Genomic DNA, 20,381 nt, shown 5'->3' on the forward strand with positions numbered 1-20,381 from the left:
TTAGCTTTAGATTTGGACTAAAATATTTCAGGAGAGAGCACAATGACATATCTCTTTAAGTAACTAATTTGTATTACAGATCGCCCTGAAATATGATCCACAGGCAGAAGAAGATCTACGCAACTGGATAGAAGAGGTTACGGGGATGAGCGTTGGTGTAAATTTTCAGTTGGGCTTAAAGGATGGCATAATCCTATGCGAGTAAGAAGCAACTTTTCTTTTTATCTTAGTAGTTTTGCTCTTTCCAGGTTCTAGAGAGTACTAGCTGAGGACTTTCTTTTGAATATACAGGTCTCTTGCAACTTACGTGCATTTAACATGCGCAATTTCAGCTTTACGCTGAAAGGCCTGGAGTCCGGGAGGGGGCTCAAGATTTAAAGGTCCTAGGCCACCAGCTGTGGCTAGGAGTCCCAGGGCCTTTAAATCACCCAGGGGGCTCCCAGCTGCAGAGGTGGCTGGTAGCCCCTGAGGCAAACTAAAGGGCCTGAGGCTCCAGCGACCATGGAGCTTTGGGCCCTTTAAATGCCAGCTCCAGCCCAGCTGCCAAAGCTGCGGGCGGGATTTAAAGGGCTCCTCCGGGCTCCCCACCACGGCGGGAAGCCTGATGGAGCCCTTTAAATCCTGCCCGCAGCTCCGGCGGCTGGACTGGGGGGCATTTAAAGGGCCCCACTGGGCTCCCCACTGTGGCGGGAAGCCTGGCAGAGCCCTTTAAATCCCTCCTGCAGCTTTGGCAGCTGGGCCAGGGCAGCATTTAAAGGGCTCCACTGTGGCAGAAGGCCTGGCAGAGCCCTTTAAAATCCCGTCCGCAGCATTGGCAGCCGGGCGGGGGGGGAGCCCTTTAAATCCCACCCACAGCTCTGGTGGCAGGACCCAGGGGGCGGAGGGATTTAAAGGGCTCCACTGGCCCTTTAAGTGCCCTCATACACACACCCCTCCCCCCGGCTGCTGCCGGAGCTGCGGGTGGGATTTAAAGGGCTTGGGGTTTTGACTATACGTGGTTTTCATTTTATGCGATAACCGCGGAATGGAACCCCTGCGTAAGATGCGACAGACCTGTATCAGTTCTCAATAATCAGAATACAGTTGCTACCAAGGAAGAGGCTGCTTCCATGTCTGCTCTCTCTTCCCTGGGCTCAAGAAAGATTTAAGAATTGAACCCAGATGACCAGTGTTTCAACAGAACGTATCAGAAATATGATATTACAGTATGAAACTGGCACATTTTTATGGATTTGTGTATGAATTAAGACACTTGTCAGATGTCCTTAAGCCTAAGATAGGCCCTTTACATAAATCTAAATCATTTAACCATGACCAGACCTGTTTTGCATCAAGTCACTACATCTACAGTAGCATGACAATAAAGATTTCTACAAAATGCCTGTACAAATAGTGTGAAAATGAGATTCGCTATTTACACATTTCATTAATTTTTCTCCAGACTTATAAACAAACTGCAGCCAGGATCAGTGAAGAAAATCAATCAATCAGAACTAAATTGGCATCAGGTAAAAAAAAAAAAAATCCTACTTCTTTTGTTTCCAAAACTGATGTGAATGGGATATTACTGCCTCTTTACTTAAAACTTTCCAGTGGTTGATTAACTATGTATATGAAGTCTTAAGCAAATGGGTAGACTGGGATTGTCCTCTAAATGCTACTTCAGTACAAATGTTTAATAGCAGCTTTAATTACTAGCAGAAATGTTAGGTAGTAGACAAATGGGACACATAACAAGTCTACTTCCTTGGGAGGAAAGGCTTTTAAAATGTCTGTCTTAGTTAAACTTTAACAGGAACTTTCTATCAGCCAAAGATGCTAGATGCCACAGTCTATGCCATATGAAGTTAACAGCTCTGTGTGCCATACTGTTCAAGGTTACTGCATGAAATGTCATTCTGCAAAATAGGAATAATTAGCACTGAAATCCTTTCATTATGCTTTTTTTTAGCAGTGTTGGATGAAATGTTGGTATATAACACAGAAAAAGATTAAAATGGCAAAATGCACAAGCAGTAATTGTATCTCTGATATCCAGATTAAAATTTAAATTAGGCTACAAATTTGTTTTTGTACATAAGGATTGGCCTGTCTAGTACACAAGACATGTTATGCTTCGTAGTCCCTTGTAAATGGTTTAGGACTAGTCTAAACTAAACAGCCTTAAGAACAGTTCTTCTGTCGTGCCTCTGAAAGAAAAAGCCAAATTTAGTCCTTACTTATGCTCTATGCAACCCCCCCCTCATCCTGACTGGGACCTATAGGCACTACCCAAAAACTACTAGTAAATAATACTTGAACTTGTCCCAGTGAGTCAACAGCAAGGTGCACAGTAAAAACAGGTATTTCAAATTTGACAGGTTATTAATGGACCAGTTTAAGTTAGGTTGGACACTAAGTGCCTTCTGAAACAAACACCTTATTCCATAATTTCTACACATTGTAGTTCTTCCTTCAAAAAGTATTTTCTATAACGTAACTCAATGGAACTAAACTAGCACAGAAATTTGACCTTTTTTTGAGGGGGCAGGGGCATATTTAAACCAGAGGCTTTCAACCTTTCCAGACTACTGTACCCCTTTCATGAGTCTGAATTGTCTTGCATACCCCGAAGCTCACCTTGCATATAAAATCAGACCTAGAAATACAAGTGTCACAGCACACCTGCTGCTGAAAAAAGTTGCTTGCTTTCTCATTTTTACCATATAATTATACAATAAATCAACTGGAATATAAATATTCTACTTACAATTCAGTGTATAGTGTATATAGAGCAGTATAAACAAATCATTGTATGAAATTTTAGTTTTTAATGACCTTGCTAGTACTTTGTATGTAGCCTGTTGTAAAACTAGGCAAATATCTAGATGAGTTGATGTACCTGCAGGAAGACCTCCGCATACTCCCAGAGGTATGCATATCCCTGGTTGAGAACCACTGACTTTAACTAGAACATCTCTGGAGAAAGCATACAGATGCTGTGTAGTGCCTTGTTAAAGACATCTGCTAGGGATGTCAGGCGCTGCTGTTGGAGACAGCAGCCAGGCTAGATAGACCATCAGTCTGATCGGGTATAGCAGTTCTATGTGCAAAAAACAAAAAGTCCAAATGCAGAATGAATGAGTGTTATGGTAAGCTTTTCCACTCATTTACTTTGCTTTATGTTGTGTCCCATCTGTATTACATCTTGGCTAAACTCTACAAGGCAGGGACCTTGTCAAAGTTCCTACTGTAATTTTGAAATTATAAATATTTTCCAAAATGAAACATTTGCCTTGACATTTTATTTTTCAGTTGGAGAACATTGGGAATTTTATCAAAGCCATCCAAGTCTATGGTATGAAGCCACATGATATTTTTGAAGCAAATGATCTTTATGAGAATGGGAACATGACCCAAGTTCAGACTTCACTTGTGGCACTAGCAGGTCTGGTAAGTATTTATCTACACAGAATATACTGTACCACACTGAACTGGTAGAAATCCATGCACTGGCCAGAATCATCCCTTCCACTCATAAGTGTGGAAAACTTGGCAGGCAGGTGCTTCTGGTATGCTCCTATCTTCCCCCAGGGGTCCTGAAGAAGCCACACTTTGGGTGCCTTGGTGTCTCCCTTGTCAAGGTAGGGGGTACAAGGATTGTGGGTAAGAGCAGTTGGGGTTATGAAAGTGGTCTTTAACAGCATAGTCGCCAGCTTACATGTGAGCAGGAAGGAGTTTGACAGAGTTATTAACTCATGCTAAATCTTCTCCACAACAACTGTTGAGCAGCCACAGAGTGACTTTGCTAATGGTAGCCTGAAATATATTAAAGCTATGCTTGCAGGGAACAGAAGCCAAGAGGGTTAGCTGTAAGTAGGACTACGTTTTCTCTGTCGACTAGGGATATCCTAGGTATGTGAAGTAGCAAGGCCTTGTACTCAGAACACACACAGCAACCAAATCCCATTCACTAGAGAAGAGGAAGTCTGAGAATGTGGAGGTTAACCTCAGAATTCTTAATATCTTTAGACCCCCCAACCCAGGGACTTTTCAGGGTGAAGACGACCAATGAATCACATGTATTACTCCTTTTAAATTTCAGAAGGCTATATGAATAATTACTAGTGTGGTTGGCTACATAACCAATAGAAAAAATCCTGCCAAAGAACACTTATCTAATTGTACAGGATGATTATAGTTTAATATTAGAAAATGTTTCTAGCAGTAAAAGATGTACATACTAAATGTAAGACTTCAGTCAAGTAATACTTTCTCTTTTCAAGCAAATATAAAACTTGCTGACCAATATTTTTTGAGAAGTGACTAATGATTTTGGGTGGTAGTTTTTTTAGTTCCCACAGTGACACCTTAGAGGGACTGATTTTCAGAGTACAGATACGCAGCACTTTCTGAAAATCAGGCCCATGTAAGGCATATTAAGTTTGGGACCCAAAAGTTGAGGCACTCAATTATTAGTCACTTTTGAAAAGCTTAGCCTGCTGTCCATGGATGGGGACAAGAAGTATGATTTGAAAAGCGTGTGTTCACTTTTTGAATGACTTGTTTTTTACTTAGGCAAAAACCAAAGGATTCCATACCACAATTGATCTTGGTGTCAAATATGCAGAAAAGCAAGCAAGGAGTTTTGATGCAGGAAAACTAAAAGCTGGCCAAAGTGTAATTGGCCTGCAGGTAAGCATGAGATTAAAGTTTTGTGTATGGTAAACCAAATTGAGAAACCATCCTCAAATGTAACCGATAATCTTCTGCTTGGAAAAAGCAGTTGATTGAACTGCTATTCACTTAAGTGCTTGTCTATATGAACATTTAGTGCATGGCAAATGTTAATCTACCAAACACTAGCCTGATGTACAAACTGTCCACGTGGACATTGCCACTGCAAACTACAAAATTCCCTAGTGCACTTGTAGTACCCAGCGGCAGGCTCCTGTGAGGTAGATTTATACTGCAGCTTGCTGCATGCTGTTTATGTAGACAAGCCCTAAAATGGGCTGCTGGCTTCTCACCTAGAACAAGTTCTCTTTCTGCTGTTAGTGTGCAGTTTTTCTGTCCTTGTAAACAATTGATAGGATTTCTAAAATTGAGTGACAGTCAGTGAAAGAAGTTTCTTCCTCTACTGTAATTTCTAAATTAGGCTTGGCAGAATTAGGTATCTATCGATTAAAATCTTGATTTCACTGTACACAAAGTAGATGAAAGATATTTCTGTTCCTACTCATGAAAATGTACTAGTGAGCAAAGAAAGAAAAATGCTGCTTGAGACTGAGTCCCAGCTTCCTGTTTATAAAACATGTTGTATTGCCAGCATTAGAAGAGCTGGAACGGGTGCTGTTTAGGTAGCTTTAAACTTTTTGAATCTCAGCATCTGCTATCATTAAATAATTATTCACTGACCCCTTTCATCTCTCCACATGTTGCAACTGTGAACATTTAAATTGGTAAAAATTGGGGGGGGAAATGCGCAACCTATAATTTTAAACAACTGAATATTTAAAATTGATATCAATGCTTAAAAATAAACATTGATCTGTCAAAACTATAAAAAATAGAATTCTGCCAGGCCTAAATATAATAGAGGTAGGGATGGACAAGTGGGCTTAACGTTTCTTGTAAAACCCAGAATTTCTCTATCCCAAGAAATAGTGGTTTAGATGGAAGTTGGAAGCTTGCTGGAGGCAGTGCTACTTTGAATTTTGAGGGGTCTGTTCTCTGTGCAAATCAATCAGAATAAGACAATAGCATCAAATGTTAATGTGTTGTACCACACAACTGCAAGTATAGAAGAACTTCAGTTAGGAACATCTCAGGATTGGAGGTTGTTTGTAACTCTGAACAAAACATTATGGTGGTTCAGTCAAAAGTTTACAACTCACTTAATACTGCTTTGAAACTTTACTATGCAGAAGAAAAATGCTACTTTTCACTACTTAATTTAAATGAAACAAGCAGTTTCCTCGCCTTGTCCAGTTTTTTTAAACTTTCCATTTTTAATAGTCTACATTTAACACAGTATTGTATTTGCTTTTTTCTCTGACACTGCCTGATTGCATACTACTTGTTCCAAATGAAGTGTGTAGTTGGCTGGTCAGTTCATAACTCTGAGGCTCTACTGTAATGTGATATGAATTAGCCTTTCCATCATAGACCATATGGCTAAAATATGCATTGGTGCACAAAATGAAATTCGGTTTCTCTCTCTAATCAACACACTGTTGGACACGCATACCCCTTGCATAGCCATTCAAATAGGGCATTGGATTAGTCATTCTTTGCTCAAGAGAAGCTCAGTATCTGTTTAGAAGTGAACATTAAGGTCAGTGGCTAAGCTTTAACTGCTTTCTCTATATTAAGGTCCAACCAATGCAATTGTATCTCTGTCCTGCACTAGGTCTCCTTGAGTTGCTATATCACTCCTCTCTCACCCTTTGTGTTTTTTATAAAGATGGGAACCAACAAGTGTGCCAGCCAGGCAGGTATGACTGCTTATGGGACCAGAAGGCATCTCTATGATCCAAAAATGCAAACTGATAAACCATTTGACCAGACAACAATTAGCCTACAGATGGGTACTAACAAAGGGGCCAGTCAGGTAAGCAAGGTTACATGTGATACAGTATTTCAAAATTGGCTGTTATGACACTGCAACACTCTAGTGAGCAAGCAGGTAGGTAACAGGCTGAAGGGCTGGATCTGCATCTTGCTAAGGGAGTCTTCAGTTGAGACCTTGGGAGGGCACAGAACCAGCAGTACTTCCTTGCAATGATTCAAGACCTGAGTCTCTTGTGGGCACATGATCTGCTTCCTGCTGAGAAGAACTTGAAGGAACAAAACACAGTGCCTACAGCAAGCCCCTTTCTCTGGCTGTATTGTCAGAAAAGTAAGGGGAAGCATCATTTGACATACCAAAATGAAAGACAGCTCCCTGGGCAGTATCCTGGTTGAATGCCCACCATCCTCTTTGCAACATCCAAAAGGGGGGCATGCTGGGCTTCTCACTAGGGCCTTCCCCCAGGGGTTGTAGAGCTATAGCATAACTTTTTCATTGGTGTGTTTAGTAGGTGTTAACTGTTGGTCCTGTAATATTGTATTTTAAGTCACTTTTACTGTTCAGCTTGTACAAGTGAATGCTGTACCTACAGAAATCAGTTAGAATCATTGTCAAGATTCTTAACTGAATTTTAGGGTAACCTTAACAAATTTACTTTATTATCCTATTTCACTAGGCTGGGATGCTGGCACCCGGCACCAGAAGAGATATTTATGACCAGAAGCTCACATTACAACCAGTGGACAACTCTACTATTTCACTACAAATGGGTACCAACAAAGTGGCTTCCCAGAAGGGAATGAGTGTGTACGGGCTTGGACGACAAGTGTATGACCCCAAATATTGTGCTGCTCCAACAGAACCTGTAATTCATAATGGAAGCCAAGGAACAGGAACTAATGGGTCAGAAATCAGCGATAGTGATTATCAGGCAGAATATCCAGATGACTATCATGGCGAGTACCAAGATGACTATCAAAGAGATTACCATGGTCAGTACAATGACCAGGGCATTGATTATTAGATCTGCATCAAAAGCTCAGTATATTAGTCCATTATTTTATTCAGTAAAAACAAAACTAGCCTTGTGGAATTGTTACCCGTCTTCCTACACACTATGCTTAATGTTCCTAAAGAAAGATTGCCTTACATACATTCCTTTTTCCTTTCTCTACCTTTCCCTCTTCTAGCTGCCTTTAGTGCTGTAACAGTTGTAGTCTACAGCACAACCAATAACTGCATATGAAGTAAAAAGGAATACTGTGAAAGGGGAGTACTCATGTACAGCCAATTCTAATAAAGATCTATGCATCTTCGCAATCCTCTACTTAAATAGGTATTTACAGACAACATCCACCCCTCATTTTACTTATTTAGTACTTACCTAATTTCTGCATGGAATACTGAAGACTTCCATGCTTACGTTAAATGCTAATATTAAGCTGCAGTATATTAGTAAATAATTATTTCTGCAGTATGGTTTGCTTATGTTTAAAGTCAGACAGTAGACAGGATAAATGTGCATTTGTGATTGTGTATTCATTCCTTTATCTACACTGACCAAACTCCTAGAAATAGTTGTCTTACTAAAAAGGGAGCTTGTACAAAGTCCTTGAGCCCACAGAAGTCCCATGTTTTGCTGGTGCATTTATTTTTGTTTGTGCCATAATATATCCATGTAGAAACGCTTTTTCTTCCTTGAACTGTATTTATTGCCACATTTCTTATCATAAACTGATCCCATTGTATTTTTATAAATATTTTTCTTGAAGGTCTATGATGTGGATGTCTCATTCATTTATTACATTACCATGCTTTGAACATTAGTTATCACAGAAATTATTCCCAAATCTTATTCTTGGCTGTGGCAAGGTAATCTAGAACCCCCACAGCTCAGGAAATGTGAGAATGGTTCTGAAAAAAATTCTAGTGTACCTGGGTCAGGCCACAGTATGAAATGTTCTTTTCAACATCCAAGTCCTAGAAAGGGAGGGGATCCCCTGCAGATCTCAACTGGGGGTAGCATACATAAGAGAATACTCTCTCCAATCCCATGAGCTACCTGGAGCATAGGTGAAGCATCTGTAGAGTATCACTAGGTCCTCCTCCCTAATGTTGAGAGTAATATTGTCCCCAGTGTGTCTAAGTGCACCCACGTACTGGCCGAAATGCTGCCAACAAGCTGCATCATCCAGAGGCAGCTTGTTGGTGAGTGCTCGTCCTCCACAGCTCATCGTCTGGTGCCGGCCAGACAAAAAGGGTTGGGGACCACTGGTCTAACTCCACAATCTGCAGGAACCTGCTCTGCTTACCCTCTCATTCCCCCAGACATCTGTAGGTAAGAAACAGACCAACTTGAAACATGGAGTTTGTACTGACCCTGGTGAGAACAGCGGTTTATGACTAAAATGCAATTACAAAATCCAGAATCCTACAATTTGGGAAACAGGAGGAGTTCATGTGTTAACACAGTGAGGAGTTGCAGATTTACTACCGAGCTTCTGCTTTCGCCTACACCATTGACATGGCCAGTATGTACATTTATAGTATCTCTGCTACTCAGAGGTGGTGCTTCAACTAACACTTAACAGAGCATTATGTCTAGCATTCAAAAACTACAAGTTTCAGGCAGCAGCCAGCACATAACAAAAAATAAGGGCATTCTTTGTGAATGGACTAGAAGGCTGTCTCCCTCTGTGTGGACTACTGAGAAGCAACACTAAGCCCTCGTCCAGACTAACCCGCGGCATCGGCGGGTTAAAATCGATTGCTCGGGGATCGATATATCGCGTCTAGTCTGGACGCGGTGTATCGATCCCCGAGCGCGCTTACATCGATTCCGGAACTCCATCAATCCGAACGGAGTTCCGGAATCGACGCGGAGAGCCGCGGACATCGATGCCGCGCCGTCCAGACTGGTGAGTACCTCGATTTTAGAAATTCGACTTCAGCTACGTTATTCTCGTAGCTGAAGTTGCGTATCTAAAATCGATTTTAATTCCTAGTCTGGACGTGGCCTAAGGGTTTATAGACATACTTACTTATGCTGACAGGAAAGCTTCACTTGTTGGTGTAGGTAATCCACCTCTTTCATCAACCCAGCACTGTCTACACTGGGGGTTAGGTTGGCCACAAGTGTTGCTCAACCCCTGGAGCAAGGGAGCTGTAGACCAGGCCTATCTTATTTGCCTTCTCTAACCACTTTAACAATAGCCTAAACACTAGAGTTCCCAGAGATGTTAACAAAGCTGTTAGCAGTGGAAGGGGGACAGTTAAAAACAACTGTAGGTGGGGCCCTTGATGTGAGCAAGTACTTAAGGAGTCATGCTAATAGCAAAGCATCCTGAGCTTGTGGAGGGCCCTTCCTTCAGGAAGATAAATAAACTGCCTGTTTGTTACCGAGTTCCTTCTGTTTGCTTTTGATACGGTTTGATATCAGACATCTTCAGCTGGCCTGTTGACTGTAGCTTAGCTATTTATGTCTAACAAATCATCCTGAACTAGCTGCCTGTGTCAACAGAATTAAAATAACCATTTCACATATTTAGGGGGGGGGGGGGGGAAGGAACTGTCCATCAAATCTGAACTATATTTTATTGCAGTTAGTCCTGTATAGGACAACATGGAGTTAAATCCCTATGAAGGTAATTAATCTCAGGGCCCACCTATGGTGTTAATACTGCTCTTAAGCATTTTGTTTGTTACTACTGTGTCACTTATCCCATATTGATAAGTTTATTTAAAAAAAATGCAAGCTCCAGGAAAGTAGTTTAAACTACTCTTGCTCATTAGGACCACGATCTTGGCCCAACTGAAGTCAATTATTTTTCCCATTATGATGCAACATGGACCAAGTTAGTTAGCATGAAATGTGCAAATCACTTTCTTCAATCTATGAACACAAGTTTTCATTTTTCAGTGGTTTAGGCCTCATGACTCTGAATTCAGTGGACAGTCCCACTGTAGGCATGAGGAAATACCAACATAATGCTTAAAAATACACTTCTCTAAATGTCATACTAGTTGGTACATACAGTCACAAATGTCATTACCTGTTTTCTTAAAAGCCCATGCTTTGTGTACAGTTTTTCAAATTCATGTTCTTTGAAATATACACTAATCTTGATGTCAGTTACTTAATGCTGTACTGTCATGCTCATGACTTCCACAGGGCAGACCTGTACACGCCAGACTAGTGCTGTACATCTGAAACATACTCCAGCCTGATTCTTACCTGCAACATCCCTTCTGATTTTGAAGTTCTTCACTAAGAAGTGTGAGTGCCTGTCAAACTGCCAAATTTTATAAAGACCTTTATCCACAGAAAAGGTGCTGTAAGGGCAGTGGCATTGCAGCCTTTACCACAATGTGTTAAAGCTGGTCTTAGATGAGAAGGTATGACCGTCCTTCCCTCTACCCTTCTAGAAAGACTTATTGAAATTCCATTTAGCAGCACGGGCTTTGCACAGAGGAAAAAGCTACTCTTGAGCAGTAACTGATACCTCCTAACTTTGTGATTTAATTCTTAATCTGAGTCCATTATGCTCTGTAGATAAAACTGAGGGGATGTTTGTTACTATAACTTGTTTATCACAATTCTTAAGACAGTCATTTTAGAGGGGAGGCCCAACCCCACTCTAGAAACGCACAACAGGTTTGGTCCTGCCTCTTTAAGGTTGCAAATCAGAGGAATGAAGAGCTAAGACATGTCAGGATCAGATTTTACTTTTAAGAGCCTGCAAAAAGTGAAACTGACCAACCTAGTTTTACAGCAACATGTAAACAGCATAAATGGTGAAAGTAAGTAAAGGCAACTGAATATAGGTCATCAAAAGACTAAATGCATTAAGTTGGCAGTTGCACTTGACAACATTTGATATTCAAGTACTCTAAAGTACCTTTTAAAATGATCAATTAGGCATTCTTTGAAAGAGATGTAGTTAAACATATTTGGGAAGTGTCTATTTCACGCACAAGCTCATGTTCCTATTTAAATGCTTAATTTCCCACTTCTAGCAGATGCAGCAATGTATTAGTAAATATGGAAAGATGACACAACTGCATTAAAATAAACCAAAAACTCAAATAGGAAACCATTAAAAGATTTATGTGGGAGAACATGGAGATGAAACCATGATGAAAGACTATGGTTAAGCTATATTGCATTTAATTCCCAGACCAAGTTAACTGTCCTCCTACACACTGGGATGATTTTCTTAACATACTCAAGTTTTTCAGGTCAAGGAAAAATCTTTCCTCTGTAACAACACTGTACAAGTTTAAGGGACTATACACATTATTGTAAGACAAGAACTGAAAATCCAGGACTTTCTTTTGAGAAGAAAAGAGATGCTGTTCAGAAACCTGATAAGTGGCCATGGCCATTCAGTATCCTACTTAAGTCTTAAGATTTTCTGTAATTTTGGCAGGGGCTAGAGCACTCAGATTTTTAATATACACCTCTACCTCAATAAAACACAACTCGATATAACACAAATTTGGATAGAACAATAAAGCAGTGCTCCGGGCGGGGGGGGGGGGGGGAGTGCACACTCCAGTGGATCAAAGCAAGTTCGATATAACACAGTTCCACCTATAACATGGTAAGATTTTTTTGCCCCCGAGGACAGCGTTATATTGAGGTAAAGGTGTAGGAATGTGCACAATGATTCTGAAGATGACCTGAAGACCATCTCTGCATTTCTCAAAAGCTTGTACCTTCTACCAACAGAAGTTGGTCTCATAAATTACCACCTCACCTACCTTGTGTCTCATACATCCTGGGACCAATATGGCTTCAACACCACTGCCAACAACTATGGAAGATACTGTACTTAAATATCATGTCTCTTTGGCTTTAGGGTTCCTCCACTGCTTTAAATTTACCATTCTAAACTATACTCCAGGTTCTGACATGACCTCCCACTTAAACGATACTATAAGTTTATTTTACAAGAAAATTAAAAATAGAACTAAAGTTTTATAAATGATTTCCTACTTCCCTCTTGGTGTTTAGAAGTCTTCAGCAACCGAGAAACTGATTATACATGAAGTGCTATCAAATGCACAAAAACTTACATGACAAAAAAAAATCCAACTTTTTAAAGTCACACTATGGATTGCATCCATCATGGCTACTAAATTTTCAGTAAAGGACTATTTTCAAGATGACTATGTGCCTTTAAAATAAGTCTCTGCTGTTGGTTTAATTAGGAAGGACTCCGAGTGGATGAAATACATCACATGCTGTCCTCTGTTTGGCTTGAAGGCTGCTGATCTAACAATGAGGATATTGGATCATAGGACTGACCTATATAAGTTGTCCTGACAGTGTCTAAAGGTAGGGTAGATACTCAAAACAGACAAAGATGGAATACAAATGAATCATTAATAATAGCTTAGGCTAACAGACTTTCTTACCTTGTCCTTGCCAATTGGGTAGAGCAGCTATTAGTATGTTCAGGCTCTCACACAGTAGGAATTCACTTCTGGGAGCCAGAAGCAAAGTAAGTGAACTCATTTTAGTCCCCCTCACAAAATACCACCACAGTTTAATATACTTCCGCTGAACATAGGTGTAGCCATGACTGGAGAAGCTTTCACAGTGTCTGGCTGAGCTATGTGCCACTTGGGTCATTCTCCTTTTACAGTAGAACCTCGGAAATATGATCAGAGTTACGAACTGACCAGTCAACCACACACCATTTGGAACCAGAAATGTGCAATCAGGCAGCAGCAGCAGTGAGAGAGAGAGAGAGACAGAGAGACACCCACACACAAAAAAAAATACCATACAGTTCTGTGTTAAATGTAAACTACTAAAAAAATAAGAGGAAAGCAGCATTTTCCTTCTGCATAGTAAAGTTTCAAAGATGTATTAAATCAATGTTCAGCTGTAAATTTTTGAAAAAACAACCATAACATTTTGTTCAGTTCGTAACTGTGAGGTTCTATTATACTAAATTCTCTCAATGCTGGACCCAATTGCCCTGGCCCATGGGAAGAACCTCAGTGGGGGGGCTAAAGGGGAAGAAATCTCCATAATGTTTCCCTTGTGGAATTGTCTCCCCAGTGCTTGGGTTTTCAGGCTGGGCTTGCGGCTCATGTGGAAAAGGCTGCAGGTCCTGCTCCCAAATGCTCAGTTCTCCTGGGACAAGCAAGAAACTGGGTCTATCCTTATAGAGGACCTGTGTCTCTGGCCATCCCAGTAGCAATAGGGTTTTCACAGCCAGTGGCTGTCCCTGCAATCCCTTATATACAGCCTCTGGAGATGATCCCACCCACTGCCCTCCCCTGCATGGATCACCACATCTATAGAGTGTTAATGTCTGGCTGAAAACATGGGGGATAAGGAAATGCTGACACAGAAATGTCTAAACCTCCTTTTCACATGGCGGGGGGAGGAGGGAGGGAATCCATAGATCTCAATAGAATGGTCTGACCAATTTTTATTAGAAGACAAGAGAATTGTCATTAATTGTCTTTGCTGCATCTGATATTTCCTCAGTTATTAAACAAACTCTGTCCTCCTCCACCTCTGAGTTTGTTCTTTAGGGCAGCAAAGACAGGAACTTTCTCTTACCTGCTGAAATGTTCCAGCTCATAGACTGAAACCATCTGTACTACATGTATATCTCTGCTAGAGACATCTTCTGGTCTCCCACTCAATCCTGCCTTCAAACAGGAAGTTAAAGCAGCTCTGGGGGGGAAAAAAAGGATTGTGTAGCACTAAGTAAAAATCGATTATCAGATCTAGATGAATTAAAAACAAAGCCTCACTATATCATGTTCTTTTGAAATCTTTTCCAATTTCCTCCCAAAAGATAGAGAAATGGACCCATGTATCTCACAAAATGAGAAAATTTTGACCTCATGAAAATTTATGACATCCAAGATCCAAACCCACCCCCGAGCTCAACAAAATTTCAATTGTGCATAAAGACATTCCCTGATGCTCTTCGAGGGTTTTATTATTGCTATTTAAACTTTTTGTCTTCCCCTTCAGCATCTCTTCTGGAGGCTCCTCCTCTCCCCCCAAGTCTTCTTAGGATTCCATCCTTTGTCATCTCTTCACTCTCTCCCCATGAGGTAATTTTCTTCACTTCCCAAACTACCACTTCTATGCCAGAAACTTCCACATCTACTTCTTCACCCCAATGTCTCAACCTCTGTCCAATTACGTCTGCCTCTCTCTAACATTTCATCCTGTGATCTCAGATCAACATCAAGTGCCCAGCTTATTTTCCCTGCTTTCTGTCACATACTAAATGTCTGTTCATTTTAATTTACAAACCTTAGTACATCTAGAGGATTTATCCCTCTTCTGCACTGCAGAGAGGAACAAAAGGGCTGTTCATAATTTTCCTCCTCACCAAGACCACCCATCCACCTGTACAAAAAAAAACTCTCCTCAAACCAAAAAATGACCGACCTCCCACAAACCCCACATACCTCGTAGCTATTGTCTTGGCTGAGGGAAACTGGAGATAATTTCCTTCCAATGGCTTGAATGTTGCTCCTTAATTGGGTGTAGTGGTTATTAAGGATATTAAATAGTCCAAATGGGAATGATCTAAAAGAATCTTCTTTACAGTTCTGTGCATCAATTGACTCAGGGACTACTGACCAATATTTTCCAGATAGGTGCATACAGAATTACTGCTGGATCATGTCAGCTGACTTATCAAGCGGGTCCGATACCAAAAGGATAACTCTTGGATTTAGTCAACTTACTGTTTTCAAGCAGCACCACAAATCTTACAGGAGATTTGTTTATTAATTCAAATTTTATAAAACCTCAAATACTTTTCCATTTTTTAATAAAATCAGATATGCTGGAAAAATCCATTATTGTACATAAAAAATTAAACAATAATTAAATATCTAATTTTTTCTTCAGTGTAAGAGGTACAAACCAGGGTTTACACATCTAAAAATTACTTTGTTGCAACATATCTGTAACCTTCACTTTGTTTTGTCTGAATTTCTATTACTGTTTATCCTGTATGCTTTCAAGGTCAATCTCAAGTTCAAGTCTACAATCGAGGGGGAAGGGGGAGTCAAATACATAGCACTGGCCCTGACATCTTTATCAAAATATTTGTAAAATGTGATCTTCCAAGAAAATAAAGGGGGATTGTGCACTCTTATATCTGTGTATCCAGGATTTTCTTTGGTGGGGGAAAGTAAGGGTACAAAGAACTATTTTGTATTCCTTTTGCGCTTTTCAATAATTTTTTACTAAATTCACCAAAAGTACAAGTAACAAAGACACCAAGCACAGCCATTCATAATCAGAATAATAAACTTAAAACCATGAATTCTAACCTAAGAGCTTAGGTTATTTCTCTATACAATAATGCTATGAAAAAAGTGTAAGTGCCTCAGGCCTGGTCTACACCTAAAACTTAGATCAACCTAGCTACATTGCTCAGAGCTAGGAAAAAGTTTGCACGCTGTGTGTAGTTAGGTTGACCTAACCCTCACCGTAGATGTAGACTGGTCAAAGGATTAATTCTTCCACCAACCTAGGTACCATCTCTTGAGAGGGGGTGGATTTACTACAGTGATAGAAAAACCCCTTTCCATTGCTGTAGTGTCACACTACAATGCTACTGCAGTTGTACCACTTCAGCACTTGTAGCATAGACACACCCTCAGTCTGCAACCTCTTGAAAAATAAATCAAGTAATAATCACCAAAATATATTGTTATGAGCTGGATAAAACCTTGTTATGGGATGAGTTAAGACTTCTTTAACTGGTCCCCCATTTAAGCCAGCTGTAAGAAACAGTTAAAAGGCCACACCTAAAACAAAGCCTAATAAAGTCTGCCCAGACACTGGCCCCAGGTGGACAGAAGGTTTGCCTCGGTATTGTGATCATGGGTAAGTCGGAGGCAGACAGAACACACAGAAACTGAGAATGGACTGAGGCTATGTCTACACTATCACTTATGTTAATCAGGGGTGTGAATAAGCCACCCACTGAGCACCATAAATTACACCAACCTAAGCCTGGTGTGCACTATGTCAGCAGGAGAGCTGCTGTCCACACAGCTGCTGACACTTGTTGGGGTGGATTAATTAAGTAGGCGGGAGAGCTCTCCTGTTTGCTTAGAGTGGCTCCACTAGAGATCTTACAACAGAGCAGCTGCATGCATACAGCCTGAGTGAGTGACACTGACAGGCTAAAGAAGCAGATGAAAGTGGGTGGCTCACCCTGGAAGACACGTGGGGAGAGGTTTTGGGGTCAGGTGCAGCCTGACAAATGCTCTTGGTCCTATTAGCAAAAGAAGTTGTTTCCTGCTATTTGATTGCCTACGTGTTCAGAAAGACAGAACTTTGTACATTCGTTGTAAATAACCAAAACTGCATCAAAGAAACACTTGACTTTCACCAATTTGTACTCCCATCTGAACTCTTACCAGCCCCCAAACTTTGACTAACCACTTGAGTCAAAAAGGGGCAACAATACCAACTTCTTTTTTGTGCATGACAATTTAGCAGGACATGGAATGGCTGCTGCTGCAGACCATTTATCAGCAAACCCTGGGCTTTACTGAGAATTAGATTTTATGCCTGAGTGACAATCATGCTGAGTTCTAACCACACTGAGTCAGATTCTCAGCTGACGTAAATTGTCATAGCTCCATTAAAGTCAACTGGCAACCTTTTTCTCTGAGAGCTTGTCTTCACAGCAACATAACTCGAGTCTGTACACTCAAAAAACTGCATCTGAGCTAGTCTACCTCAAGCGAGAGCAACCACACTACAAAAAAAAACTGGATTTACAGAGTGATATGATTAGCAGTACAGAGTAATTGGGTTAATAGAGTGATTGGATTAGCTGCTAATGATTTGTAACTCAAGCTGTTACATCCTCACAGCAGTAGGAGCTTGAGCTTCAGCATTACTTGAGTCTCAAACTATCCCATTCCTCCCCCACCCAAACAGGTTCGAGCATAAAACACCATTTCAGGCTAATGTCTACACTACAAAGTTAAATTGCTGTAATTAAACAGCTGTTGCACATCCACACTACGTTCCTTGTATGGGCATAGTATATCCACAGTTGCCGTTCTTGTATTAACACAGAGAGCAGTGCACTGTGGATAACTATCCCACTGTGCAACTGGCCACAGAGTGTTTTGGAAAGGGTTTGCAATGCCTTATGGGGGCAGGTTCAATGTCACATGATGCAGGTTTCTCAATCCCATCATTCCATGGGCATCCTACTAGGTTTCCAGCTGCTTTTCAACCGCCCTGGTCACCTGTGAGCCAGCCATGTGTGGCAGAACGCATGGATCCTGTACTGCTCTTCAGTCTTGTGCTGGCATTATAAACACAAGGCTATAAGAGGAGCTCAAGTGGGGGAGCTATTCACCAACACTGACCCCAGCCTCAACCTTGTAAAAGCGGCATGTCTGTGGCTCCGTACCAGAGGTGTCTATTTGCCTCCCTTGCCTTCTGCAGCTCTTTGAACTGCTGTATGTCGTAGCCCTTCTCCTTCATGCCCCGAGCAAGTTTCTGAGGCTGGAGCAGAGCTGCACCTGCACAGCCTCCTCTCCCCACAGATCCAGGAGATCCACCACCTCCCGGGTACTCAAGGCAGGGTACTCCATGGAGCCAGCATGCTGGGCAGTTGCTATGTGACAGTTAAAGCAGCGGGAGGAGCATTGCAGTGTGTACACCTCTAGTTAGGTCAACATAAGCTGCCTTATGTTGACAAAACTATGTAGTGTAGACATGGCCTAACTCAAATTAGAGATTTGAGTATGGATGAGAGTCTAGGGGTAACACAAATTATAACTTGAGTTAATTGTGCTTGAAGACACACCCTTAGTCTTTAAGTCTGAAACTGCATCTTGAGGGGGCATCTCCCTTCTTTCACCTCATAATTTTAAAATAGTGTAAAGCACAATCAAACAAAAATATCAGCTTAAAACATGTGCCAGAGTCTCCACCACATCTGAGTACTGCTCTGTGCATGGAAGCAGGATATCTATACCAGTCCCAGTGTGAATTAGAACAACCTAGCACTACAGAAATTTACACTTAAGGCCTTTTGAATCTTTACGCCAATGGAGGATCAATGTGGCTGCGAGGAATCCCGCCACAAGCTCTTTCTGTGCCTCTTCATCCCTCTCTATGCTGGGGATGGGAAGGGTGGTTGGCACAAAAGCCAGCTGTGCCTGCTTTATACCAGAAGAGTTCACTGCTGGCCATTCATGGCCACAATCTGGCCCTGAGCTTCCAGTGTTAGTAACAATGATTAGCGTGAAAGGATGAAAGCCCTGGGGCTCAACAATTTGGCTGCTGCAAGAAATCATAAAGTAGAAAAATAAATATTTACAGTCTATCCCCATTCCTGTAGTACACCTGGGAGACATGTTATTTGATGTCCTCATCACATCGTCTTTGCTCCCGTCTCACCATAGGCTGTAGTTCTGTACCATCTTCATTGTTTTGGGGGGTCTTTTGCTTTCTGTTTTTCTCCCACTCTGTTAGCTTGGTGCTGTGATTCACAAAACTCTACAAAGCAGAAATAAAGGACAAGGTCATCCAGAAATTTAAACTGTTACATAAATCAACAACCTGGTGAAACACTGAAAAGGAGGACAATTAGCATGGAGCGTTAAACCCTTCAACTAGCTAGTTCCCAAGTGGATGACACTGGAAACTGGCTATGTCTAGTGGGATGATTACAACTGTTGAGGAGAGAGCACTCTCTCTACAACCTCCCTTACTGGAAAGCTTTATTTCCCTCTCGCCTCAAGGGCACGGCAAGTTGCACAGGGAGTTAAGGCCAGAGTTGGAGAGCCTGGTAGTAGGGATTAGGAAAGAATATACACAGCAGTGCAGTGCAGACAGGGAGTGGCTATAAATTGCCTTCTTGAGGCACAAATTAAAGTTAGACACATTCTGGCATTTGGCAAATAGTTTGTGGTTGACAGAAGGAGAAGTCTCTCATTTGAAGAAGGAAAAGTTTGGAGGGCAAGACTCCAAAAGATTCCATGCTCAAGAATCTCTCTCTATTCATGACAGAACGTAAACACATGCATAGTCTTAAGCATGTGGTTAAGTGCTGTCCTGAATGGGAACAAAAAACCAAATACACCACTACCTCGATAGACCACCACCCGATATAACATGAATTCGAATATAGCATGGTAAAGCAGTGCTCCGAGGGGGCAGGGCTGTGCACTTCGGTGGATCAAAGTAAGTTCAATATAACATGGTTTCACCTATAACACGGTAAGATTTTTTGGCTCCCAAGGACAGTGTTATATCGAGGCAGAGGTGTAACTCTTCTTTTGGCCAAAGGGTTATATTCATTTATAGGAAGTTTGGGTGTTTAAACCCCCCACCCCAAAAACTGAATTCTGTGAACATTACAAGGAACATGTACTATTTCAAATCAGCTATTATGGCATCTTTTCTGACGAAATCCATCAAGAGCATCCATTTTGTATGGGTTATTTTGGCTGCTAAATTTATTTTTCATGGACCAGTAATACTGTCTTTGTCACATGGCATGTGAGGAAAAATGCAGACCTGGTCAGAAAGCAGCATGAAAGGAAAGAACATCTGTCTCTTTAACCTTCCTCTCCATATGAAAGAAAAGGTCTATGTACATTTAAACATTCCACATGCCTCTGTAACTAAAGTACCTTTTACGATCACTAACTACTGAATATTTGTTTAAACTTAAACTGTCTTCCTAATCTTTCGAATGATTCTCCATCATGGATCATCAGGAGTCTGGCACAGGAATTCTCATGATACAAATAAAAAACCCAGTGGAAAGAGACTGATTAAGTTTGCCAGACA

At 41.1% G+C, this 20,381-nt stretch overlaps 2 protein-coding genes across 7 annotated transcripts in view; one reads left to right on the forward strand and one right to left on the reverse strand.

Annotated features, from left to right (window-relative positions):
* Window positions 1-8,325, forward strand: part of CNN3 (calponin 3) — a 42,676-nt gene extending 34,351 nt beyond the window's left edge. Inside the window, exons 2-7 of the mRNA XM_050960980.1 lie at window positions 80-201; window positions 1,442-1,508; window positions 3,295-3,432; window positions 4,558-4,674; window positions 6,446-6,592; window positions 7,227-8,325. Of these exons, the coding sequence (XP_050816937.1) occupies window positions 80-201; window positions 1,442-1,508; window positions 3,295-3,432; window positions 4,558-4,674; window positions 6,446-6,592; window positions 7,227-7,574 (939 nt within the window). The 3' untranslated portion in view covers window positions 7,575-8,325. The remainder of the gene's footprint in view (window positions 1-79; window positions 202-1,441; window positions 1,509-3,294; window positions 3,433-4,557; window positions 4,675-6,445; window positions 6,593-7,226) is intronic.
* Window positions 8,326-13,985: 5,660 nt separating this feature from the next.
* Window positions 13,986-20,381, reverse strand: part of SLC44A3 (solute carrier family 44 member 3) — a 173,847-nt gene continuing 167,451 nt past the window's right edge. For 2 of the 6 annotated variants that reach the window (XM_050960951.1, XM_050960950.1), the window contains exon 14: window positions 15,190-19,082. In XM_050960951.1, coding sequence (XP_050816908.1) covers window positions 18,942-19,082 — 141 coding nt within the window. In that variant the 3' untranslated portion in view covers window positions 15,190-18,941. Of the gene's footprint in view, window positions 19,083-20,381 lie in introns of all 6 variants that reach the window. The other 4 variants (XM_050960948.1, XM_050960946.1, XM_050960949.1 and 1 more) reach the window with 4 other exon arrangements.

Source organism: Gopherus flavomarginatus, chromosome 7 (assembly GCF_025201925.1).
Source record: "Gopherus flavomarginatus isolate rGopFla2 chromosome 7, rGopFla2.mat.asm, whole genome shotgun sequence".
NCBI lineage: Eukaryota > Metazoa > Chordata > Testudines > Testudinidae > Gopherus > Gopherus flavomarginatus.